The sequence below is a fragment of the Pseudochaenichthys georgianus genome, chromosome 11 (assembly GCF_902827115.2).
Source record: "Pseudochaenichthys georgianus chromosome 11, fPseGeo1.2, whole genome shotgun sequence".
NCBI classification, from domain to species: Eukaryota; Metazoa; Chordata; class Actinopteri; order Perciformes; family Channichthyidae; genus Pseudochaenichthys; species Pseudochaenichthys georgianus.
The window spans coordinates 23309801-23332265 of record NC_047513.1 but is presented as its reverse complement, the minus strand read 5'-3'; the positions used below and the strand labels follow the sequence as shown (position 1 = coordinate 23332265).

General features: G+C 39.1%; 1 protein-coding gene across 1 annotated transcript; it reads right to left on the bottom strand.

Annotated features, from left to right (window-relative positions):
* Positions 1-6460: 6460 nt before the first annotated feature.
* tra2a (transformer 2 alpha homolog) lies at positions 6461-21038 on the bottom strand. The gene is made up of 9 exons (XM_071204878.1): positions 20873-21038; positions 18634-18767; positions 18343-18499; positions 10123-10176; positions 8699-8887; positions 8165-8280; positions 7376-7630; positions 7223-7293; positions 6461-7092 (listed from the first exon to the last, which is right to left on the bottom strand). The coding sequence occupies exons 1-9, from the start codon at positions 20906-20908 to the stop codon at positions 7082-7084; spliced, it is 1023 nt and encodes a 340-aa protein (XP_071060979.1). The 5' UTR covers positions 20909-21038; the 3' UTR covers positions 6461-7081.
* Between the last annotated feature and the right edge of the window lie 1427 nt (positions 21039-22465).

The following is a 22465-nucleotide window of genomic DNA, read 5'->3' as shown; positions in this document are numbered from 1 at the left end:
GCGTTGGCCATGCGGGCCGAATGCACATGGCGAATCCTCTCGGCTATACCTCCGGCATGGATCTACATTCACTGAGAGAGGGAGGGGTCTACTACACCAAAGTGTCCCTAGCGTCCTTTGTAACGTAACGCACAGCCCAATTCAATAACGTGGGAATCCATGTCAGAAATAGTACACTAGTGTTCATAAGATCTTTTGTAAATCTCAGGCGAAGGCCGATAGATTACGCATAGTTCACTCAGCAAGAAAAGTGCCACATTTAAAGGATAAATGTGCAGCTGAATCCGTACCTGTTGATGACACAAATGTCGTTACGCTGCAAGAAAAACTGCCTTCAATTTTGCAACACCAAGAACCACAAAAAAAATAAGCTTACAATTTCGTGTTCATCAAATCTTCCGAATTAAAGATATGGCGTAGACTTTTTACAGTATCTAACTATGTATCTATCTATCTATCTATGTTTCTATCTTCACTCGAAGCCAGTTTAAAAGGTACACAAATAAAACTAGGGCAGTCTGATACAACCGTCCTTCAAAAAAACATTTGCTTTAATGGTTAGTTTCGAGGTTGCATTTATGCTGTTTAACTGACTTGATACTCAAGGTGGACAACATGTTAAAAACACTTCTTAGTGCAATGTGGCCCTACTTCAACTACACTACAAATGTAGTTGCCAAAATATCAGTTAAGTAGAATCAGCACCTCTGACTTTGATACACTTTGATACACTTGGTAGAATGTATTGCACAGTTGTTGTAAAGGACTGCATTAGATTCAGATTTGTGAACTGAGTTTATATTTGTACTTATACTTAGATCATTATGTGAACTCAATCCAAACATCTTCAGACTAAGGCTTTAGGCTACATAACAGCTTAGGTATGCTTAACACACTGAGCACGTGACAGTATCATTTATGAAGTGTATCATCATGTGTGTTTATAATGTAGTTCCTATAATTAGAGTTATCACAAATTAGTCATTTATGGCAAATCAAGAACTACATTGGAATTATAGCCAGAAAGAAACTAAAAACTATATTATCATATTAGTTTTTTCTGGTATTCATTGCAACCTATATCATTTGCTAACAGAGGTGGGAGAAGTACTCAGATCTTGTATTTAAGTATAGCCTACAAGTAGAAGTACCAGAGTGTAGGAGTACTCTGTTACAAAAGTCCTGCATTCAAAATGTCACTAAAGAAAGTATTATCATCACAATATGCTTAAAGTAAAAAATACTCATTATGCAATCAGCCCTTTTCAGAATAATATCATATGTTTTGATTATAAATATTGATGTATTATCAAAGCTGGTAAAGGTGCAGCTATTTTAATCACTTTGTATACTGCAGGGTGGCTTGTGAATTTACTCCAGGTGTAACCAACATATTATATAACTGTTGATTATATTTCACATCATTAATACAAATCTGTAAAGTAACTAAATATTTTAAATAAACGTAGTTGAATAAAAGTACACGATATACCTCTGAATTCTATCAAAAATGTTACTTAAAAGTAGAGTACCTGAGTAACTTACACCACTGTTTGCTAAGTAATTTACTTTGAACAGTTGGAGTCTGAAATGTAAACTGTATTTCACCAAGAAAAGAAAGTGATGTGAAGTTTAGGTGGGAGTAACCTTCCCTGGAGCCCTGCAATTGCCCCTGCAAAGAGCTATGCTTTGAGCTGAAATGATAGTACTGTGTCCCTGCAGTGTTTGATAATGAATAGGCCTAGGTGTGCATGCTCGTGTAAAGCAGGTTACAAAGGGAGTGTTGGTTTAGTGGGCCCTTCAGCCTCTAGCTCAGGCTTGGTCCATGGCTGTCTCAGTTGGTTTACTCCTCTGCTTCTGATCAAGCACACAACGCTCTCTGATTGGTCGGACAAGCTGACCAATCAGAGCGCTGCAGCCCCGCTCCGTACTACGGCTGCTGGCTCGGCCTCAACGCGCTCATTCATTGGCTCCTCCGCGCGACTATTCTATATGAATCAGCGCGCCAATTATGCATTACTCGCCATGTTTCCTCTGCTGGGCTTTGTCATATGCCTTAAAGATACAACAAAACGCGAAGCAGCAGCCAATTCGGCAGGACTTCCATAACTCTTTTCAACTTTTCAACACGTTTAGGCTGTGTTTACATACAGGCTCTGCCCCATAAATAGGTTAAATGATAATGGAGTAAAAGACTGTGTTTTAAATTCAGCTTTAAGTCCCCTTCTTACTTTTAATCATGTATTTCACCTACAGGAGAGTTTCTTAATAACTTCTAACTCAATGTTTAGATCCATATCCTTTTTGCATTGACCCATAGGTTTGTAATAAACATGGACGCTTTCCGTTGGCCTAGATAGGCGCATACAATTTTTTATAACCTGGTTTATCTGGTTTTAATGGTATTCACAGCAAATCGAATAACGAATCGCACAGCAGAAACTTTGTCTGCATACTGCTCCTGTGTGCTGCAAACAGCACCTTATAGATGCATTTTAAACGAATTGATGCATGGCTGCAGTGTGTGTGTGTGTGTGTGTGTGTGTGTGTGTGTGTGTGTGTGTGTGTGTGTGTGTGTGTGTGTGTGTGTGTGTGTGTGTGTGTGTGTGTGTGTGTGTGTGTGTGTGTGTGTGTGTGTGTGTGTGTGTGTGTGTGTGTGTGTGTGTGTGCGCGCGTGTGTGTGTAGGCTCTGCAGGGGGAGAAGTGAATGTATCGCTGAGGAATGTACAGAAAGTCTCCCCGCCCCCAGTTTCAGGACTCCTCGCTATAGACAAATTCCATAGGGGCAAACTGACACAAAGTTTCAGACTAGACTACATCCTATGTGGGAAGATTTCTGTGCAGGAAAAAGAAATGACAAAATCGACCTGGTTAAACATAGTCTAGGGAATTTCTTGAAGGGAAGGAGAAGGGGAGGTAGGATTGTTTAAGTAAAACCCATTGCCCAATTTTAAGCTGCTGGCTAGATAGTATACGTCGCCAAGCGCAAGGCTCTTTCACAAAACCCTTTAGGCTCATTCAATGGATTCTGTTTTCCGGTGAGATTGCTTTATTTCGTATTTATTGCTAGGCGATTATAATCTATAACAATGTTGTTGTTTTTTTCACTTGAGTTGAAAGCATTAAATCCTCTGAATGACCGCTTCGGACAGAGTGGGAACACAGTGGTGAACGCCATGTTGAGGAGAATCTGGAGCCTCATACAGGAACATTTAGGCTACTGATAGAAACAAGGTTCTTATCGATGTAAATGTAAGCTTTTTTCTTATGTCCAGACATGTGTTTCCTATTTACATCAAGGAGTTTCATTCAGGCTCCAAAACACCAAAAATAGGATGTGTTTTCTTCACAGATTCTCCTGTGTGATGACACCCTTCATCTCATTAGAAAATGGCGGTTTGTGCCCCCTCAAAAACACATGCCAAGGAAGATTCATTTTTAACAGTAAACAACGAGTTAATAAAAACTGCTGGAGTATAGAAATTGTACACATTTTAAAGCCAAAATCTTTGCTATTTTTAAAGAATAATTCAAGTGGAGGAAATGTAGTATTTTCTCGTTTTCTCGTCACGTATACTTAGATTTTTCAAACAAAAGTCAAATCCTGGAAATTATTATGAGAACAAAGTAGACTTAATCTTTATCAACAGTAACAGGAAATATTATTTAGATGAGTGGATATTTTAAAGGCAATTATTGGAGTCTTTTCTTTTTTCAAAACAACTCTAAAAAGCTATTAATAGCAGGCAAACATGTACCGTCATGCCATTGTTTGGTTCCACTAGTGGCAAAATCTCTCCCTATTTTTTAAAGTCAAACATATTTGTTTAATTACAAGTAATTTAATTCAACTCTGCACACACTGCATTCGACATGCTGCAGAGTGTGTAAACTGAACTGATTAATTTTGATTTGTCTTTATTTGACATAATTTTAACAAATATATATTTTTGTAATAAACATCTGTTGAATTTTTTTTTTTTTAATCTAGAAATGACTGGATTTGAATAGTTTTTGAGTATTTGTTTAAATTAACACCACATGTTGAGGCAATGTAAAAAGACTGATGAGAAAGTGGGTGTTTTCACACACAGTCAGTCACATGAATATTTACAGATTTTGGCACACATTGCATTTATATCATACTGAATGTATGCATATATCTGTATTACATGAATAATTCCCTTCATGGCTGCTGTTGTTTAATTGATTAATTACACTGTGATGTTTGTTGAGAAAAGGCTCTTGAAACAACTCAAAAAGAGAAACATGATCTGTTGTGCTTTAAGCTTTTACACCTGTAATTTTACCTAGATTATGTTTATTGCAAAATAAAGTGCTGGAATGAATAACAATATATATATTGTTTCAAGTGGATTCCTTTGGCATTTCTTTGTTTTAAATACAGCTTTTATTTACTGTATCTGAATCCTAGGGGTTAAGGAGATAATAAACCTGATGATTTTGCTAACTAATTCAGTGAAGGAATACACATTACTTGATTTAAAATGTTATGGCAATAAAATTGACTTTTTTGCCACCTGTGTTTCATTATTTGTAATAAAGTCAGAGTAAAACATTGTTAAGGTTCAAACAGTTTTTTTAATTGATACTGAAATATTGCATAGTATTCAAACACATCAGGCTCCAGTTAAAAAAGCATTAAAAACACATGTATTGAACAGTCAATAACTACTTATTGGTTTACTTCAGACACATTAAAAATAATCTTTAAAGATCAATGCACCAACTCGCCAACAAATGTCATTTTCGGAAAACATCCTCCACTGATTTATATCAAGAATTTAAGATTATCCTAAACTAAAATGATAAGAAGGACTCTGACTGATTAGTAGGATAAAACATGTGCTGTTAATGTTTATTTTTTAAAGAGTAGCCTCATGTTTACAACTCAGAGGTGGGGAATTCAAGCCTACAGCCCCTCCCGTCAAACCATGTAGAGAACAGGTTGCCTATTAACCTTCAGACATTGTCCTGTACGTTTTGAGGGTTCCCTCTTTGTAAATACATAATGTAAAGATAGGTTGCACCTTGTGTGGACCTTTGGCACTCTAAAACAGCACACCAACATGAGAACATTTATGGAGAACTGAGAAAAAAGATTGGAAGTAGGGTATTTATAGAGAATCCCCATGGCCAGATTGCCACAAACATTTTGCTCATGTTCCTGTTTGTTAAAAATGTTTGTTTTCTTTGAACTGGAAAATAATGTACTTTTTTCTACCTTCTTGAATGTTTCAGTGCACATTCTATAGGCGAGATGTTGCTTCATGCAAGCCCAATATCATCAAGCTACAAACCCATTCTGTCCCCTACTGGTCTTCCTGTTGGTAGATGGCCCCTGCCACGAAATACTGTGCAATTTCAGCAAAGACATAAAGAAGAGAACACCTCACAGGCAGCCATAAAATCAAAGGCATTTTTTTCAACCAGCCCCTCTTCTCTTCATGGAGAGCGGCTAAGAAGCGATTGCACAAGGCTCTAAATTAGTGGACTCAATTTTCATTAAACATTTGAACAGAGTGTAACAGAAATATCAGCTATTAAAATTCACTTGGAAGAAAAAGCTACAGTAAAAATTAGCCAGGTTGAAAACACATTAGACGAAGGCTTTGACTGTTGACTCTTTATTGAGAAAGACCTCACACTTTGACCCTTGTATCGTTCCTCAAGAATGATCTTTGAGTCGGTGTGAATAAAGCCATAACTGAGGGGCCCCATGACATGTCAGTGGTGAGTATCAACCCCATTTGAATGGAGGGTCTTATAATTGAGGTTAAGGTCTACAGATAAAGTGCCATCCATTCCTACAGCAGGTTTACTTTTCTGATTAGCCACTCAGCTTTAAGATCCATACTTTCAACTTTTGGGACATAAACTGATCAACTATTGATGACATCTGCATGGTTTTGTTAAGATGCAGAAACATCTAACACAACGTTGTCTCATGTAACCTTTGGTGCATTGTTATCTTTTAGTATCGTAAAGCACACATTCGACTACTTAAGGGTAGTTCTAGTATCTTCATTGTCACATGAATGTAAGGAAATAACTTTGTTGTTCCTGTAAACAAATACTCAGCAACACTCCAGACCAAACACATTTAATAACAGTTGGTTTTCTAACATGTGAACTTTGAATCTGATGTTAAGAAAGCCACCAAATAAAAGCTGGGTAAATGTCCTTCTTTGCATGTTTCATCGGTGTAACCTGAAGAAACACTCACATTTTGGAGAATCTCTTGCTAGCTCAGATTTTCATTGTGTGCATGTGTGAAGATAAACTTAAAATGCACAACGTCCTGGCATTGGTGTTATTCTGTAAAACTCAGCTTGTTTTCCCACTACACCCACTCAACTTAAAGCATCAACTGCCACCTTTATGACAGACCCTTCACTTTGATTTCATGCACGTTAAGTCAGAAAAACACAATGGAAACTTTGAAGTTTTCATATATCTGTATTTCCATACAAAAAAAACAATAACAAATGCAATACATGATAATAAAACTCTGGAAAAACTCAAATGATGACTTCCTTGACCACAAAAAAACAATGAGCAGAGAACCGACCACTGATGCTGGCAACACTTGATCTTACAGTCCGAGTCACCTGTACCGGTGAACTCAGAAAGTACAAGGCAACAAACAATAATCTTCCTTTTTACTGTCCAAAGATTGTTACACGTTAACTAAAACCGGTTGTACAATTAAGTGTTACCATTAATTTATTTTACTAAGACTCAGTTTACATTCCCCATTATGACAAGAACAGTCATCAGTGCAAGGAAGAAGGATGTATCCTTGTAATTAAAGTGAAGTTGGAAGAAGGGATGCAAGTCTAAGAATAAAGCAAGAGTTGCAGAGTTCTTGGCTCACACTCAACATGGTCGCATCAAAATGTCTAAAAAATTAAGACATCTATTGCATGTAAACAAGAACCATCTCAAACTTAACATTTCTGTTAATATAGACATGCTAATCCAAAAAATCCCCATAAAACATCCTGAGGAGTCACACACCATCAATTATTGGAGGGAAGCAGAGCGTTGAAGATGGACCTTAGTATCGCCCTGCAAAAAATAAATTAAAATGTTTTAGTCCAAGGACATGACCGATAAAATCAATATACTTTCATCAGGGATCAATATACACACACCTGTTCACAAGCTTCGTACTTTGTGCATTTCTCTTTATACTTACGTGGGCTGTAGGAGCGGGACCGTGAGCGGGACCTGTATCGTTGGTAGTACGGTGATGGAGAGCGTCTGCGACTGCAATGACAATGTCATAAATTAACGTCAACGTAAAACTGTAACATTGTATTTGATCTCACAAATGTTCACTCATCTGTACCTATAATCGTACTCTTCATATCTGTCGTAGCCACGTTCGTAGCCACGGTCATAATGCGAGTCTCTCCCCCTCCTGCTGCCGCCGCCGCCACCACCACCACCATCCCTACCACCTCCATCTCTACCCCCATCCCTACCACCTCCTCCATCCCTACTACCACCTTCCCTACTACCTCCTCCATCCCTACTACCACCTTCCCTCCCTCCTCCTCCTCCACCTCCACCTCCACCACTGCTGCTGCCGCTGCCACCGTTGCTGTTCAAAGAAAGAAAGAAAGGAATGACGTTTAGGCATCTTATCTCTTGAGAAACACAGCACCATGTCAAATTGATATGAATTGTAACAAATCACAAATTAGTTTCAAGAAAGGATGCAAACAGGATATAGAAATTACAGGAGTGAGCTATGACGTCAGAACATTTCGCCATTCCGGTTTTGTTTTCAATTTTCAATACCTTTATTGTCATGATACAAGGTAATCAAAGCTGCAGTAGTGTCTGCTGCAAATGGTGATTTACATTGAAGACGTATCCCATATTTACGAGGAATAAATAAGCAAAAAGGTAATGAAACGGCACAAAATTAAAGCTTTATGAAGTCAAATAATATCTATAAAATACATGTGCAAAACCTCATTAGCAGCAGAAACGCCAGAACATATGCCTTCTGTATTCGGGTGCTAACTCCTAATGGATAAAAACTACATTTATGGATCTTATGGAGTTCACTCACTTAATAAATATTAATTTCCACCCACAACGTTTTTAAGACATAACAAAGTGGACTCACTGAGTTGGCCGGCCCATGTAGATGCCTGGTGTGGGGGTGTGAGCACGTTTAGTAATGGAAAAGTCCACTCTGATGCGCCTCCCGTCCAGCTCCATGCCATTGGCTCGCTCCATCGCCTAAGGCATACAGGAAAAGGGAGGAGAAGTCAGCTTTTTGCTACATATCATTGATTCACAAAGGCCCCCCTACATCATTACATTTAGCTCTGAGAGGCACGACTGCAAGGGGAGGGAATTTGTAGCAAGGCAGACACCTAGTGGCGTACTTGTGCAATCACACAAATAAAAAAACATTTTTTTATATATTTGGACCCGTGTGGCAATAGGCAATGAACAATACTTGGACTAGACTTTTAAATTACTTAATATTTATACTGCTTGTTTTCAGGATCTACAGCCATGACACTTTTTGCCTAAGCCATCTTATCAGTAAGATATATAACACCAGATAAAAGCAATAAACCACTTTACAAGACAGAAAACAAATGCATTAATGCATTAAAGCAAAAAACGAAACCACAAACATTCCCCACACCTCTTTGGAATCATCGATTCGCTCGTAGTATACGAAGGCGAAGCCTCGGGAGCGTCCTGTGCGCTGGTCGTACACCACGTTGACCCCTGCCAGAGGGCCGTGGCGTGAAAACACCTCCCGCAGGTCCCGCTCTGTGGTGTAGAGGCTCAGGCCAAACACCCCCAAACATTTGCTGGGGTCAGGGTTCGCCTGGAAGAGTCAACAAGAGGGTAGGAGTTGACAACATTGTGGCTTATTGCATCTACTTCATCTTATGATTTGAGTACAAAATCCATTTCCTTCTTTTTCATGCTGACAGCAGTATTGTGTGCATTGGGTCCAGAAGACACAATTCTGTAACATAATATATTTTAGAGCTTAAGCAAAAATAATAATATTGCACCAAGAGAATATTATGGATGTATTAACAGACCGAAAAATACTGCTAATAGGTAGCTTCAGATTATGAGTACAACTACTGTAGTTAGACATTTTTACAACTGGATACCAAAACGTTTCCCTTCAAACATCTCCAGATATCCCTTAAAAGGAATAGTTGGATGTTATAAAATGGGGTTAAATTAGTACGTGTTAAGATGAAAGTCCAAGAAAGAGTTTGGACAAACACCTAGGACAAGGACCTACTCAAGAGCAAAGCAATGTATTGCAGGGACAGCGGCAAAAGTATTCTAGCCACCTAAAAAGTAATCAGTTGTTTGTTTATTTAGACTGCTTTACCTGGCCGTAAGAGACCTTTCTGATAGGTGGATAGAATACGTTTTGCTTACCCCATTGTCAAAAGCAGTATATTGTTTATACTCTGTGCAGTAACTCCGGTGTTATTCTCCACTCTGGTGGCGTGCAAACCATCATCTGACAATGGATAAGTCGCTCGTAAATCCCCACTTCAAAACATCTGAACTATTACCTTTCAAAAAGGATGCCCCAGGAAGAATCAAACATGTCCAAAACCATTTTACTTGTCTATTGTTTACTTTGCAAATCTCGCTTAATTCCTGCTTTGTATTATCACAAGAAAAGCTGCAGTGCACTGTAAACATTGTTGATATTACACCAAATGAGGTCTAACATGCGTCTTGCAATGTCCCGCCCTGATTTATTACTAAACATCAAGGTTGATTGAAGTTTAAAATGTTATCAAAACAGAATTAATCTTGCATTTCTCCTCAGCAGTTGGATAAAACCTATTTAAGATTAGTTGCAAAATATCAGTTATGAGAACATTTACGATGGCAACTTAATTTAACATATTTAGTACATTATGTTTATCAATTCACATGTTGCCATCTATTGAAAAATGAAGAAACCCATGCATGGCTTATGCCTGAAATACAAATAATCAAAGCTGTTTGTGATACACATTAGGCACCTCGCCGCACAAACAAACATTACATTGCCCAACATATATCAGAATGTCTAAATACCCTAACATCTCCATCTGCGCCTTGAGTGGCTGCTTCTTTTGGGAAGTCATGGCTCTGTTGATATAATGACAGGAAAATAAGGGTTATTACATGTGTGGTTTCCCAAAGCATTAACCACAATCATCAGGGGAAAACACACTCGCATGAAAGGAATGACAAATGTACTGGCTTTTGAACGGTTACTTAAAATCATATAATCCTTGTAATTATGTTCAATAAATCAACTTAATGCCATATGGAAAATGACTTAAGTTAGATAATCCTCATAATCACAAAAACAATTTGCTTAAACCCCATTAAACATACTGGAATCCCTCTACCTTACATCTTATAAAGAGACAAAAGCAAAATGGTGAGAGTTGGTTCTTTCTTCCTGTACAATTTCCAGGCTTTGTTCTTCACTTCTCTACGATGGGAGTGAGCTAGACATTTATTCAACATGAACAGTCCTATATGGTCCCATCTCTACTTGCAGGTACGATATCTTTCATAATAAAAGTCTCTCTTAACAAAACATTTGGAGCCTGACACATCGTGTACCCTTTAATGGCGCGTTTCCACTGCAGGCCTCACTCGGTTTGGTTAGGCCTTATTAGGCCCGGCTCACTTTAATGCTGCGCTTCCATTACAGTTTAGGAACTGGGGTAGTTACTATAGTAACGCAGTGTAGGCGGAGCCGTGACGTCATCTTCAATGAGAGCCCCAGAAAAACAACACAGCCGTTAGCTCTTAGCACTCAGAGCTCACAGCTCCTCATATCTGTGCAGAAACTAGACAAAAGTTAAACAAGTACAAACCACAGACTGCCTGTGTCAGGGCGAATACAGTCGCTGCTTTATTTATGTCTATAGGCCGTTGTTGTGAGTGTGGACGGTCGGAGCATATATAACGTTAGCTTCGCCAAGCTCCATTTAGAAAACACGCATTTTAAAAAGGTTGATCGCCTGCCGTCTGTCTGCAGACTTGTCAAAGCATTAATTCATGGTTTTTACTAACCGGTATCATTATGTTGTTACTTCGGCATCATTTTGAAACGTGTATTACAATTAAATCACGGTCAAATATGTTCATCTTGTTGTAGTTGTAGCCCCCTTGCCAGCGATTCTCTCTCTAGTTTAGCATACTCCGCCCGACTCAGCCTGGTTGTTCCTGGCCCTAGATCCACGATTTAGTCGGGCCAGAAAAAAGGTGAAAAATAGCCCAGAGCCAAAACTAGGCCATGTGGAAGCGCAACCAAAAACGGGCCCCGCACGCTTAAAGCGAGCTACCCGCTGCAGTGGAAACGCTCCATTAGTAACAGGTCCTAGAAGATATGTGACCCGCTCTATCGAAATCAGTCGGAAGTCGCAACGGCTCATTTCAAAATAAACGTGGATTTGCGTAAAAAACTATTTTTCCGGGGTTTTGGTGTTTTGTTTGATTTTAAACAAACAAAGTCTTGGCTTTCAGAATATGAAACTTTTATTTACAAACTCACATGATAAATACATTCTTTAAGCTTGTAAAAGTGAAGATGACAGGCAATCTGCTCTTCCGCAGCGCCGCCCCGCCTCCCTCCGGCTGACATTATGAATGTAAGCGTAGAGTAATCATAGATAACACGGCAGGGTCCGTTACAGTTTGTTTTCATCTGATTTCAAATAAACAAAGTCTTGGCTTTCAGAATATTACATTTTTTTCGACAAATTCAGATAAATACAACTTTGAAGCTTGTGATGGCATAATTACAAGCGGAGAACGGAGTAATTTAACGTCACAGCAGGCATAACAACAGCCGGTGTTTCTCGTGAGGGTTTTCCCTGGGAAACAAACGCAATACACACAAACGCAAAATTACACAAACACACGTATACTAGGGGTGTTGAAAATAATCGTTTCTACTAGGGATGGGAATTTGAAAGCAAATGTATATTCGAATATTCGACCCCCCAAAAAACGGTTAACCGGTTAACCGAAATGTACATATCCTATAAAAAAAAAAATTGGGTAAATAAAAATAAACAATTAATTTTTTTGGCCTAATTTTTTTTCAATAACTTTTGGAAATAAATACATACATGTTCAAATAAGTGTAGAAACCAAGTCGAATTTGTCAAATGTATTGAACTGGTGATCACAGGTTGACAGCTATAGGCCTACAGCTTTCATGTGTGGAGGCGATTCACAATCAGCCCAGCTGTAGCAGCTGGGTATAGCAAAGTATAGCATGTACTAAATATATAAGTTTAATTTCGCATAGTTTGACCTCCACACCGCACTCACTAAGCTGGTCGAAATATTTCCACACATTACTCCTTTTTGATGCCATCATTGTGTAGGACTCTTCTTGGAGTGTAAATAATTACCGGACTATGACTGGTAAAATATGTTGAATACCGGCAAAACTAAATCTCTCCAGTCAAAATGTCTATGTACTTTGCCGCCACACACGGTTGCCAAGCAGCGCTTATTGTTGTTTAGGCTGGCCACTCATGTGTCGCGAGTGTTGACGGGGCGGGGGAGCACACACATGAACTGTTAGCGCCGGAACCTCGCAACGGCTGCGGAGCTCATTTGCGCCACATTTGGGCCTAAGGTGAGGTTTGAGTCTGTGTGATCTGCGTGTAGGGAGGGGCAGCAGCCATGTCATTGGCTAGAACTAGCTAGATCTGATGGATTTGGACATAAACGCGAGTGAAGTATAACCGTACACGAGAGAGAGAGATCAGCACCTGCAGCTCTGCTTGCTGTGAGGGACCGGTGAGCGGAGCAAAACACACCTTAAGACGTCACCTAACACATTTAGCTATGGCACTGTCGTATATATATATATATATACACACATTGAATTATTCAATTTGATAATATGTAATCAACTTAGGCATCACTCCCCAAAAAAAAAATTAATACAATTATTTTTAAAAAAAATACAATTATTCATAACTCATATTCGACCAGCGGCGTAGCTGTGGGTGGGCCTGGGCCCACCCACATGCACGTCTGGCCCACCCACAGCCAATCAGCGTTTCGTAGCGCAGAGCCGGGAAGCCCAGAAGGAAGTGCCACAAACTGCAGTTCATCTAGTGGCCGACAGGGGATGGATGCAAAAAGGAGCAATTCCCATAGACCCCCCATGTTAAAATGCCCAACTTTACAGCAGAAATAAACATGTTTCTAGCCTGGATCCAATAAAACTTATTCTGGATATAGTTAGATTCCACCTTCATGACAATGGAATAGGGAGTGCATTTTTTTACCGTGAGTTTTTATAGTAAATAAAGTAACTTTTGCCGTGAGTGAATGAAAGTATTATTTCTTCTTGAGGTCTGCAGTTTAGCGTGTACACATTTGCTGAATATGAAAACACTCAGTGTGTGCCCACTTTGCGACTGTCAAGGATAAACAACCTGTGCCCCCGATATATGTTGTATGTATTATTGCTACACAAACATTACATTGCAGTTTAAGTGTCGCCAACTCCGTTTAAGAGATCTATCCCCCACATGTGTGCGAGGGGGCGGGGCAGTTTACACACACACACACACACACACACACACACACACACACACACACACACACACACACACACACACACACACACACACACACACACACACACACACACACACACACACACACACACACACACACACACACACACACACACACACACACACACACACACACACACACACACACACACACACACACACACAGGAGATGGCAGAGAGAACGCACTCCGAGGTGTGGTTAAACTATAGCCGTGTCGATCTGGACAATACTCGTTACCAAAAGTGGAATAAGAGTTTAGCATGTAAGGGCGGTAACACAAGCAATTTGTCTAAACATTTAGCAAAAGTGCTCCACATCCAGACGGAGGAATGCACCGGGTTGGACTGTCTTTCTAGTAGCTCTGTAGCCCCATCCACGAGTAACGTGTCCACGTCAGGTGTTATGTATGCTAGCAGCAACACACCGAGTTAACTGCATTATACAAACATGGGTTATGATTAGAGGAAACTGAGTTATTTATTTTGTTAAAGTTTCAGCTATTCTGTCATCAGATTATTTAATATGATTTGTTAATACATTGTTGTTTCTTTTGATGTGAAATATTATGTATTTAATTTAAATAAAAAGTAATGTTAGTTTTGTTCACAATTTGTTTAGTTAGTTTACCTTATTTTTTTTCTCCAAAAGAACCGATAAAAGTAATGTTAAAGGACCGGATCGATAAGACAGACATACTTTATTGTCATTTCAACAAGACACAGAGTGTACTATTAAAATGAAATGTCGTTGTACTGGCTTACAGGAACAGGACAATATAAAAACTTGCTAAAATTGTACATATAAATAAATAATAGTGACGTGGTGCTGATAAAATTAAAGATAAAGTGTGCATTTAAAATATAAAGACTTACTATACATATAAATAAAATAGACATACTATATAACAAATATGTGCCCTTTACACAGCATATGTAATCTTTATGTTACTGGTCTGCTTGCTGTTCAGCAGTCTGATGGCTTGGGGGAAAAAGCTATTGCAGAATCTGGCTGTTCTGCTCTTAATGCGGAACCTCTTGCCGGATGTTCTGGGCTTTTGTCAGGCAGCGTTTCTGAGCGGTGTCTCTGATGAGAGGGAGAGAAACTTCGATGATCTTCTCTGCTGTCCTGACCACTCTCTGCAGAGACTTCCAGTCTTTGGCGTTGCAGTCTCTCGACCAGATGGAGATGTCGCTGGTCCGCACGCTCTCTATGGTTCCTCTGTAGAACGTGGTGAGGATGGGAGGGGGGAGCTGCGCAGGAAGTGTAGGCGCTGCTGTGCCTTCTTAAATAGTGATGTAGTGTGAGTGGACCAGGTCAGACTGCTTGTGATATGCAGCCCCAGGAACTTGGTGCTGTCTGTAGTCTTCACTGCTGTGCCGTTGATGTGGAGTGGTGGGTGACAGTGCTTTTTGTTCCTGAAGTCGACAATGATCTCTTTTATTTTATCGACATTCAGGATCAGGTTGTTGGTGTTACACCAGTCTGTCAGATGTTTCACCTCCTCCCTGTAGGCCTGTTCGTTGTTGTCCCTGATGAGTCCCACCACTGTTGTATCGTCCGCGTACTTTATGATGTGGTTGGTACTGAACCTGGAGCATAAGCGCTATCGATAAAAGTAGTAGTACCGTTAAAGCCTTAACGATACCCATCCCTATGTGGATGTCAGTTTTACACACATTCTGAGGCCGCCGTGCCTATGTTTGTTTTCACTGCTAATTTATGCTTATGTTCTATTAGTGAATTAAAAAATCATTAAAATCATTAATGAAGTTTCAGCTCAGACCCCACGCTTAATATGTCTCCCCCTGGCCCACCTACATTTCTCCAGGCCCACCCACACAATAATTCCTGGCTACGCCACTGTATTCGACTACATGAATAATTATTCGACTACATGAATAATTATTCGAATACCTGAATAATTTTGAATATTCAATTAATCGTTCCCATCCCTAGTTTCTACGATGCATTGCGATGCGGACGTGGACGATTCGGTATCGATGCAGTGACGGAAGATAATCGATTATAGCGTAGTAACGTTGCTTCCTGATTTTCCGGCCGCGGCTTTACTATAACGTTTTTTTCCTGTCACTTTAATATCAAATCGGTCGGTGACGCAGAGATCAGGGAACAGACGTGACAGCGGCACAGCAACACCGAACAGTCTGTTTTATCCACCAACACAAGTCCAGAACCAACAGCAGAAGGACCCGCTCTGAATCACTCCGTGTCGCTGTGGCTCAGAGACACAGGGATTTATGCTTTTCAAAAATAATCGCGTTACAATCATGTCAGGTTTTTGGTGGATTTAATTAAGTCTTGGATTGCAGAGTATGAATGCCCTCTAGCAATTTTCAGACGATATATACGTGTGTAAAGTTCGTGAAGGCAGGAGGAAAAAAGCTTCCGCGATCACCGTCTCCTCTCCTCCAAACCCCGCCCTGAAAATAATGAGTGACAGGCTGATAGTAACCCGATAGAAACTTTATTATTCACTTAATCACTGAGATATAATGAAGCTAACTTAATCTCATACATTCATGGGATTTATGTAACAGTAAGACAGAGAATGTAAGTGTGCACCCACATGCAGTATTTTAGTTGTTATATGCTGTTGTAAATACTCCTGTTGTCTGCTGTGTTCAGACTCAAGTCCTGTGTGTGATGCCTCATTCAAGACATTCAGTGTCCTTTCTTAACAGAAGACTGTTGCTAGAAGCTGCAGCTAGACTGCAGAAGCATTAGCTTTTTGTTTTTGAGGAAGGAACAACTTCACACACGGAGGCTAGACCTATACAATTCATTTATTTTGGTTTATAAATTAATGTCAAGACATTTATGTTATTGATTTCTGAAGCACTTTCTAAATAATAAAAATAGAGTTCATGTGTATTTACTGCATGTATGCACTGATGAAAAATAAGCAGTAATAGAGAAAATTGAGGATGCAACGCATTGGTATGAATCGTGATGCATCGGGATATCGAAATGAATCGAATCGTTGACAGGATAATCATAATCGAATCGTGAGACCAGTGAAGATGCACAGCCCTAACGTATACACACACACACGAGCTTCCCCCAGACCAGTAATCCAAACGAAAATATCTTTCCTCCGTAGTATTTTGATAATTTGCTCGCTAATAATCAGTGTTGTGCTAGTTACTGAAAACCAGTAACTAGTTACCATTACTAGTTACTTCATTTAAAAAGTAACTCGGTTACTTTACAGATTACTTACACCAAAAAGTAATGCGTTACTGTGAAAAGTAACGTTTTAGTTACTTAAAAAAGGGCTCCCATTATATTAATGCCCTTATAGCCTTCATTTCAGTACTGTTATTGCATTGGAGAATAATACAATCTGTTGTTCAACTTGACATGCACTATATACAATCTGGATAGCATCGATATTAGCTGGCTTTACATTTTTGTATATTCTTTCTCCAGGTAGTTGGAAAAAGTTTTCCGTTTCATATGCCGTGTGCCGCCCGGACATGGTATCATGCTAACTAGCTCCCTGAAAGCGGGTGACTCCACTGTAGCAATAGCCTGCATGTGTTCTACAACATACCGTGCAATGGCTTTATCGACTTTTCCCTGGCTAGCAGTCCCTTGGTTAAAATCCAGCCGCTGTTGCTTGGGTGCAGGTGGAGGTGGAGTGGCGTCGGCTGAGTCTCTGTGGTCTTAGCTACTAGCTTCGTCTTAGCATGTTGTTTTTGAAGATGTTTAAGAGATTTGAATGACTGGTTTGGGCAGTAGATAGGCTCTTTGACCCGCCAGGACACAACTTATATTTAACAGAAACGTTCTTTTCTTTGTGCTCGACAAAAGTGAAATAGTGAGAATATCTCCAGGTGGAGAAACTAGACTTGAGCTCCGCCGCCGCCATGATAGTCTTGTTAGTAAACAACACAAACACGCCCACAGCACGTCTCCGCATGTGACACAGGAAGTATCTAAGTACATTTACTCAAGTACTGTACTTAAGTACAGTTCTCATCTCTGTTCACCTGGCTGTTGAGTCGACTATATAAAAACACAGTAACGGAGTAACGCACCATGTAGTAACGGTAACTGAGTTACTGAATTAAAAAAGTAATGCGTTGGAGTACTAGTTACTGCCAAAAATAACGGCGTTACAGTAACAGTTACAGTTAGTCCCAACACTGCTAATAATCAATCAGATCGATGGATTCCAGAGAAGAGAAAACTTTGAAGGCCTTTTTCTCAAAATGATGACTCGGTGAGTCATTATATAAATGTGACATATTTCGCTTAATATTTGGAGTACAAAAACAATCCTGATATCATTAGAAAGCTAGGAATCTCCTCTTTCCAGCAGGGTATACAACTCAAAGGGTGTCTTCGGGTCAATGCGACTGATTTCAATAGAGCAGGTCACATATGGTCATATCCTCACTAATTAAGATGTGGAGTAGACATATGTCCACAACTAGTGGACTGCAGATGAAAATGAGCTATAATCTGGCATAATTCATATCTTCTCTTTGCTGAGATTAATGTATTTGTATGCTCGTCCTTGTTGAAATAAATATACAATAATAATAAAAGTGTTCAAAATGTCTGTTTACATCTGGTAAATGTGTCTGAGCATGAAAAAGTGATGTCTGTTTCTCTTCCTAGATTTCAATGTACCCTGCCCACTTCAGATCTGGTCACATGTACCTTGTTGCCAGATGGCCGGCGCCTGCTAGAATTGGGGGAAGCGCTGGGGCTCTTCTTGCGGCGGTACTCTTGGCTGTAGGAGCGAGAGCGGGACTTCCTCCGGTTGGAATAGGACCGAGAGCGTGAGCGGCGGTTTGAGTGCCGCCTCGAACGAGACCTGAAACGGAAGAAACAAATGAGGAGAGGTGTAAAAGTATATTGTAATATATAGGAGCATATTTCAGGCAGTAATGAGCATTTATTCGTTTTATAAAATGTGATCACAAGGGATCTCATTAAATATCAACGTACCTAGATTTTGACCGAGAGCGGGATCTGGACTCGGAGCGCTTGGCGGCCCGGGCGGGGCTGTGGGAGCGTGACCTGCTGCCCAACTTGGCCCTAGCCGGACTCCCACGATCCGATTTAGACGGGGAGCGTGACCCCTGTAGCGATAGCAGAATGTCAACCACTTTTCCGTGGACAAAAACATGTATTTCTTAACACAGAAAAACAAATAAGCACAGAGAAGTGTGGTAGAGTATGTTGGACACATACAGTACACCTGTCTAAATCGTATAGCTTATGTACTGTGGAGAAAAGGGTTAGTAATCTTAGATTTCCAATTAAAATATATTTGGCTTGTGGCCAATTGTTAACCATTAAAGAAAAGTAAATGACTGGTCTATTTTCATGTCCACCTGGGCAATCAAGCGATAAACAAGACATGCATTTTCAAATTAAAAAAGGAAGCATAGTAAAGAGAAGACAGGTTGACACAAACAGTATATTTACTTAACCTAGGGACACATTCATTCTTCCAGATTCTTTACACCCTTCTCCCTTTTCTCAGGATTTCTATCCTTCTTCGTTCTTCTTTTTTCAGTTTTCTGATTCCAGGTCTGTTTTTCATCTCTTCCACCCAAACTGTAACCAGTTTCATTTTAGCCATTACACTGCAAGCGCCCTTATCTGACACCATTCTTCCGTCACATTTTCTCCCTTTCCACTTCTATGTTCTGCTCTGTACATGTTTTCATTAGCCTTCGTTTATCTTGAATTTTTTCTTCATCATTCTTGGATAAAACTCTTCAAATCCTTCACGATCAATAACCTTAATGAAAAAAGAACATTCAATAAAATTAAGATCATAGGTTTGAGAATAGTTTAAGTGAAATAAAAAAAAGGAACACTGAATGCAGTACAATTACATTGTTGCTACATTAAGTTGAAATATTCAAGAAATCAAGTAAATGAGAAAATAAACAATGTAAACTAAATGATTACAAGTAAAAAGCTCAGATAATGAATAATAGCGAAGTTTCCATTTGCTAAATAAGAGCAAGAAAGCAGGGAAGGAAGAGATGCTTAGGAATAAAGTTACTTCATATCAAATGTATTAATAGATCAGGACAAACACATATTTCATTTGCCTGAGTGCAGTGATGTGAAGAAACTAACTTAATTTACTGTACTTAAGTACATTTTGCGAGACTCGTACTTGTGTTGTTGGAATGTTTTGCTACTTTGTACTTCTACCCCACAACACTTCATAGGTAAATAGTGTACTTGTACTTCATAACAATTAGTTATTATCTTTAGTTACTTTGCAGATTTGGTTTGGTGATGTAACCCTAACCAAATCTAAATCAAGAAAAACAAATGTACAGGTTGCCATATTCAGTGCAATAATCGCTGCAGCCGTGATATTTGAAGATGAGTACTTCGTCGTGGATAACTCGTATTTAATTGTATAGGCAAAGGATATAGGTGCGATATATTTTACTCACATGGTAACCAATGGGAGAAGTTGTAAATACCCAGAGGTGGGAAGTAACTAAGTACATTTACTCGAGTACAAATGAGAATTTAACTTTACTTGAGTATTTCCATTGTATGCTACTTTGTACTCCTGCTCCAATAACTAGACTAACTCTTAAAGTCACCATGACCAAATTATTTTAAAAAGTTTACAAAAAGTAAATCAGAACTTTGTCTACTACAATAAAATGCTTCTTGATGCAAAAATATCATCTAGAAACCTCTCATTTATAAATACACTTGTATACTAACATGAAGGCAATTGTTCTGCACAATGATTACATGTACTTGTTATACCGTAAGTACAAATAGCTGATAGTACTTTTACTTAAGATTTTGAATGCAGGCCTTTTACTTGTAATGAAGTTATTTGACAATAAGGTACTTTTACTCGAGTAAAGCATCTGAATATTTCTTCCACCACTAAAAATACAAAAAGGTCTAACCACGTTTATTTTTAAGCTAACGACAACTAGCATGCTAGCGAGCATTGCAGGAGGCTGTTTGGAGCCTTTTACCTAGCAGACATTTCAGAATACTTTGTTAATGTTAAACCACAACACGTATTAGCCTTTCAGGTAACGTTAACCTAAACAAAGAGTGTAATGTCCTAAGCTATTAAGTTAGCTGTTACATTAGCTCCATTAGTGGTTGCTAATCGACAGCCACACGGAAGTAACAGGAAGAAAAGAAAGACAGATATTTTGTACCATTCGATGTGATTACTTACCCGTCGCTCGTAGTTTCCATCCTCAATATCACTCATTGTTCAGTTTGTAGCTAAAGTAAACTAGTACTTTGATAGCAGCACTGAGGTATAACACAATGATTTATTGTGGCCGCTTATTAGCTAGAAGATGGCGCGGGACCTCGGTAGTATGTTTATGTACCGCATAATCCGACGTCACTTCCTGTCTCGTCTCCCGCGTCCCCTTGATGCAAAAACAAGGTACTTGAACGTTTCATAAACCTTTTCAACATTGCCAGCGGTGAAAGTAGCAACACTAAATTATACAAATAAACCAATTAAAATGAAGTCTTCCACTACATATAAAAGAGAATGACCTATTCAGTAGGATATTCATCGTGTTTACAAAGGGCCCTGGATATAATGTAGTTTAGTACAACACCATCACAAACTATGATCTGAATGGTACAAATGACTAGAACATTAACATCCCAATGACAAACTCAACATATTAAAAGTAAAATTAATGAATAGACCTAATTCAGAACTCGGAATAAAGAGGCCAATGAGTGTATATTAAAATGACAAGTTATAGCATCTACATCAGGGGTGCCCAACCTTTTTTGAACCGAGAGCTACTTTTGAAGTTGCCAGTCTGCCGAGATCTACTAGTCCAAATAGAGAGGCGTAGCCATTACTGACAGCCTATTACCAGGTAAATGCACACTTCTACTTGTATAAAACTGACCTTTGTACGATTAATACTTCATAAAATGCTGCAGATCCATTATCTTACCTCTTTCTAATCTACACACATACAAGTATTTAACTGAAGTTACACAACAGTGTTGTTGATACAGAGTTGGAGTTTATTCACACGTCACAAACTACAGTGGGTAATGTCTTCAAGAAACATTGAACAGTGCTGCCACATATGACACAGGGAAAAAGAAAAGACTGTGAACCCTTTCTTTGCCATTATATACAAATAGTGTTGCTACAAAAGTATAAATTAGGCTTACTAATAAGACAACTCAGATCTGAAGCTACACAGGAATCTGCTGCAACAGTGAAATAAAAAAGACAAAATTAATAGAATCAAACCCTTTTTTTGTTGCATTTTAGTAGATTATAAAAAGAAATGCCTTTAAAATAGGATGCAAGCAACACTAGTTTCTTAACCTGAATTGATAATAGACTATAATCAATTTAAGTTTGCATTCTTATACCATTTTGTACAATAATTATAATGAATAAGTTCAAACAAACTCAAAGCTGATTAATAACGGTATCTAACTTGAGTTTTTATCATATCAAAAACCTGTTGAAATGCTACTGTTATTTTTATTACGCATCGACAGCCTCCAGGAATGCTTCTTTCACAACTTCACCGTCTTTGAAAGACTTCATGTGTTTCGCAAGAACGTGACTGACACGTTAAGATGCTATGGTAGCAGCCTTGCTCTTGTTGTTGGGCCTGGTGAAAATGGACTGCTGTGCATTTAGCTGTCCTTTCAGGCCCCTCCCCTTTTGGAGCATAGGGCAGAATTAGGAGGGAATTCCGTCTCGTAGCGTTTGTGCACTGTTTTGAAATGCCGCTCCTAAATTACCCTTCTTCGATAAAGCCACGCTCGC

Excerpts from the sequence above, each read along its gene's own strand:
- tra2a (XM_071204878.1), bottom strand. The coding sequence starts at position 20,908 with ATGAGTGATATTGAGGATGGAAACTACGAGCGACGG. Across the intron at positions 18,768-20,872 it reads ATGGAAACTACGAGCGACGG|GGGTCACGCTCCCCGTCTAA; the intron begins GTAAGTAATCAC and ends CTATCGCTACAG. Across the intron at positions 18,500-18,633 it reads CGCTCTCGGTCAAAATCTAG|GTCTCGTTCGAGGCGGCACT; the intron begins GTACGTTGATAT and ends CTTCCGTTTCAG.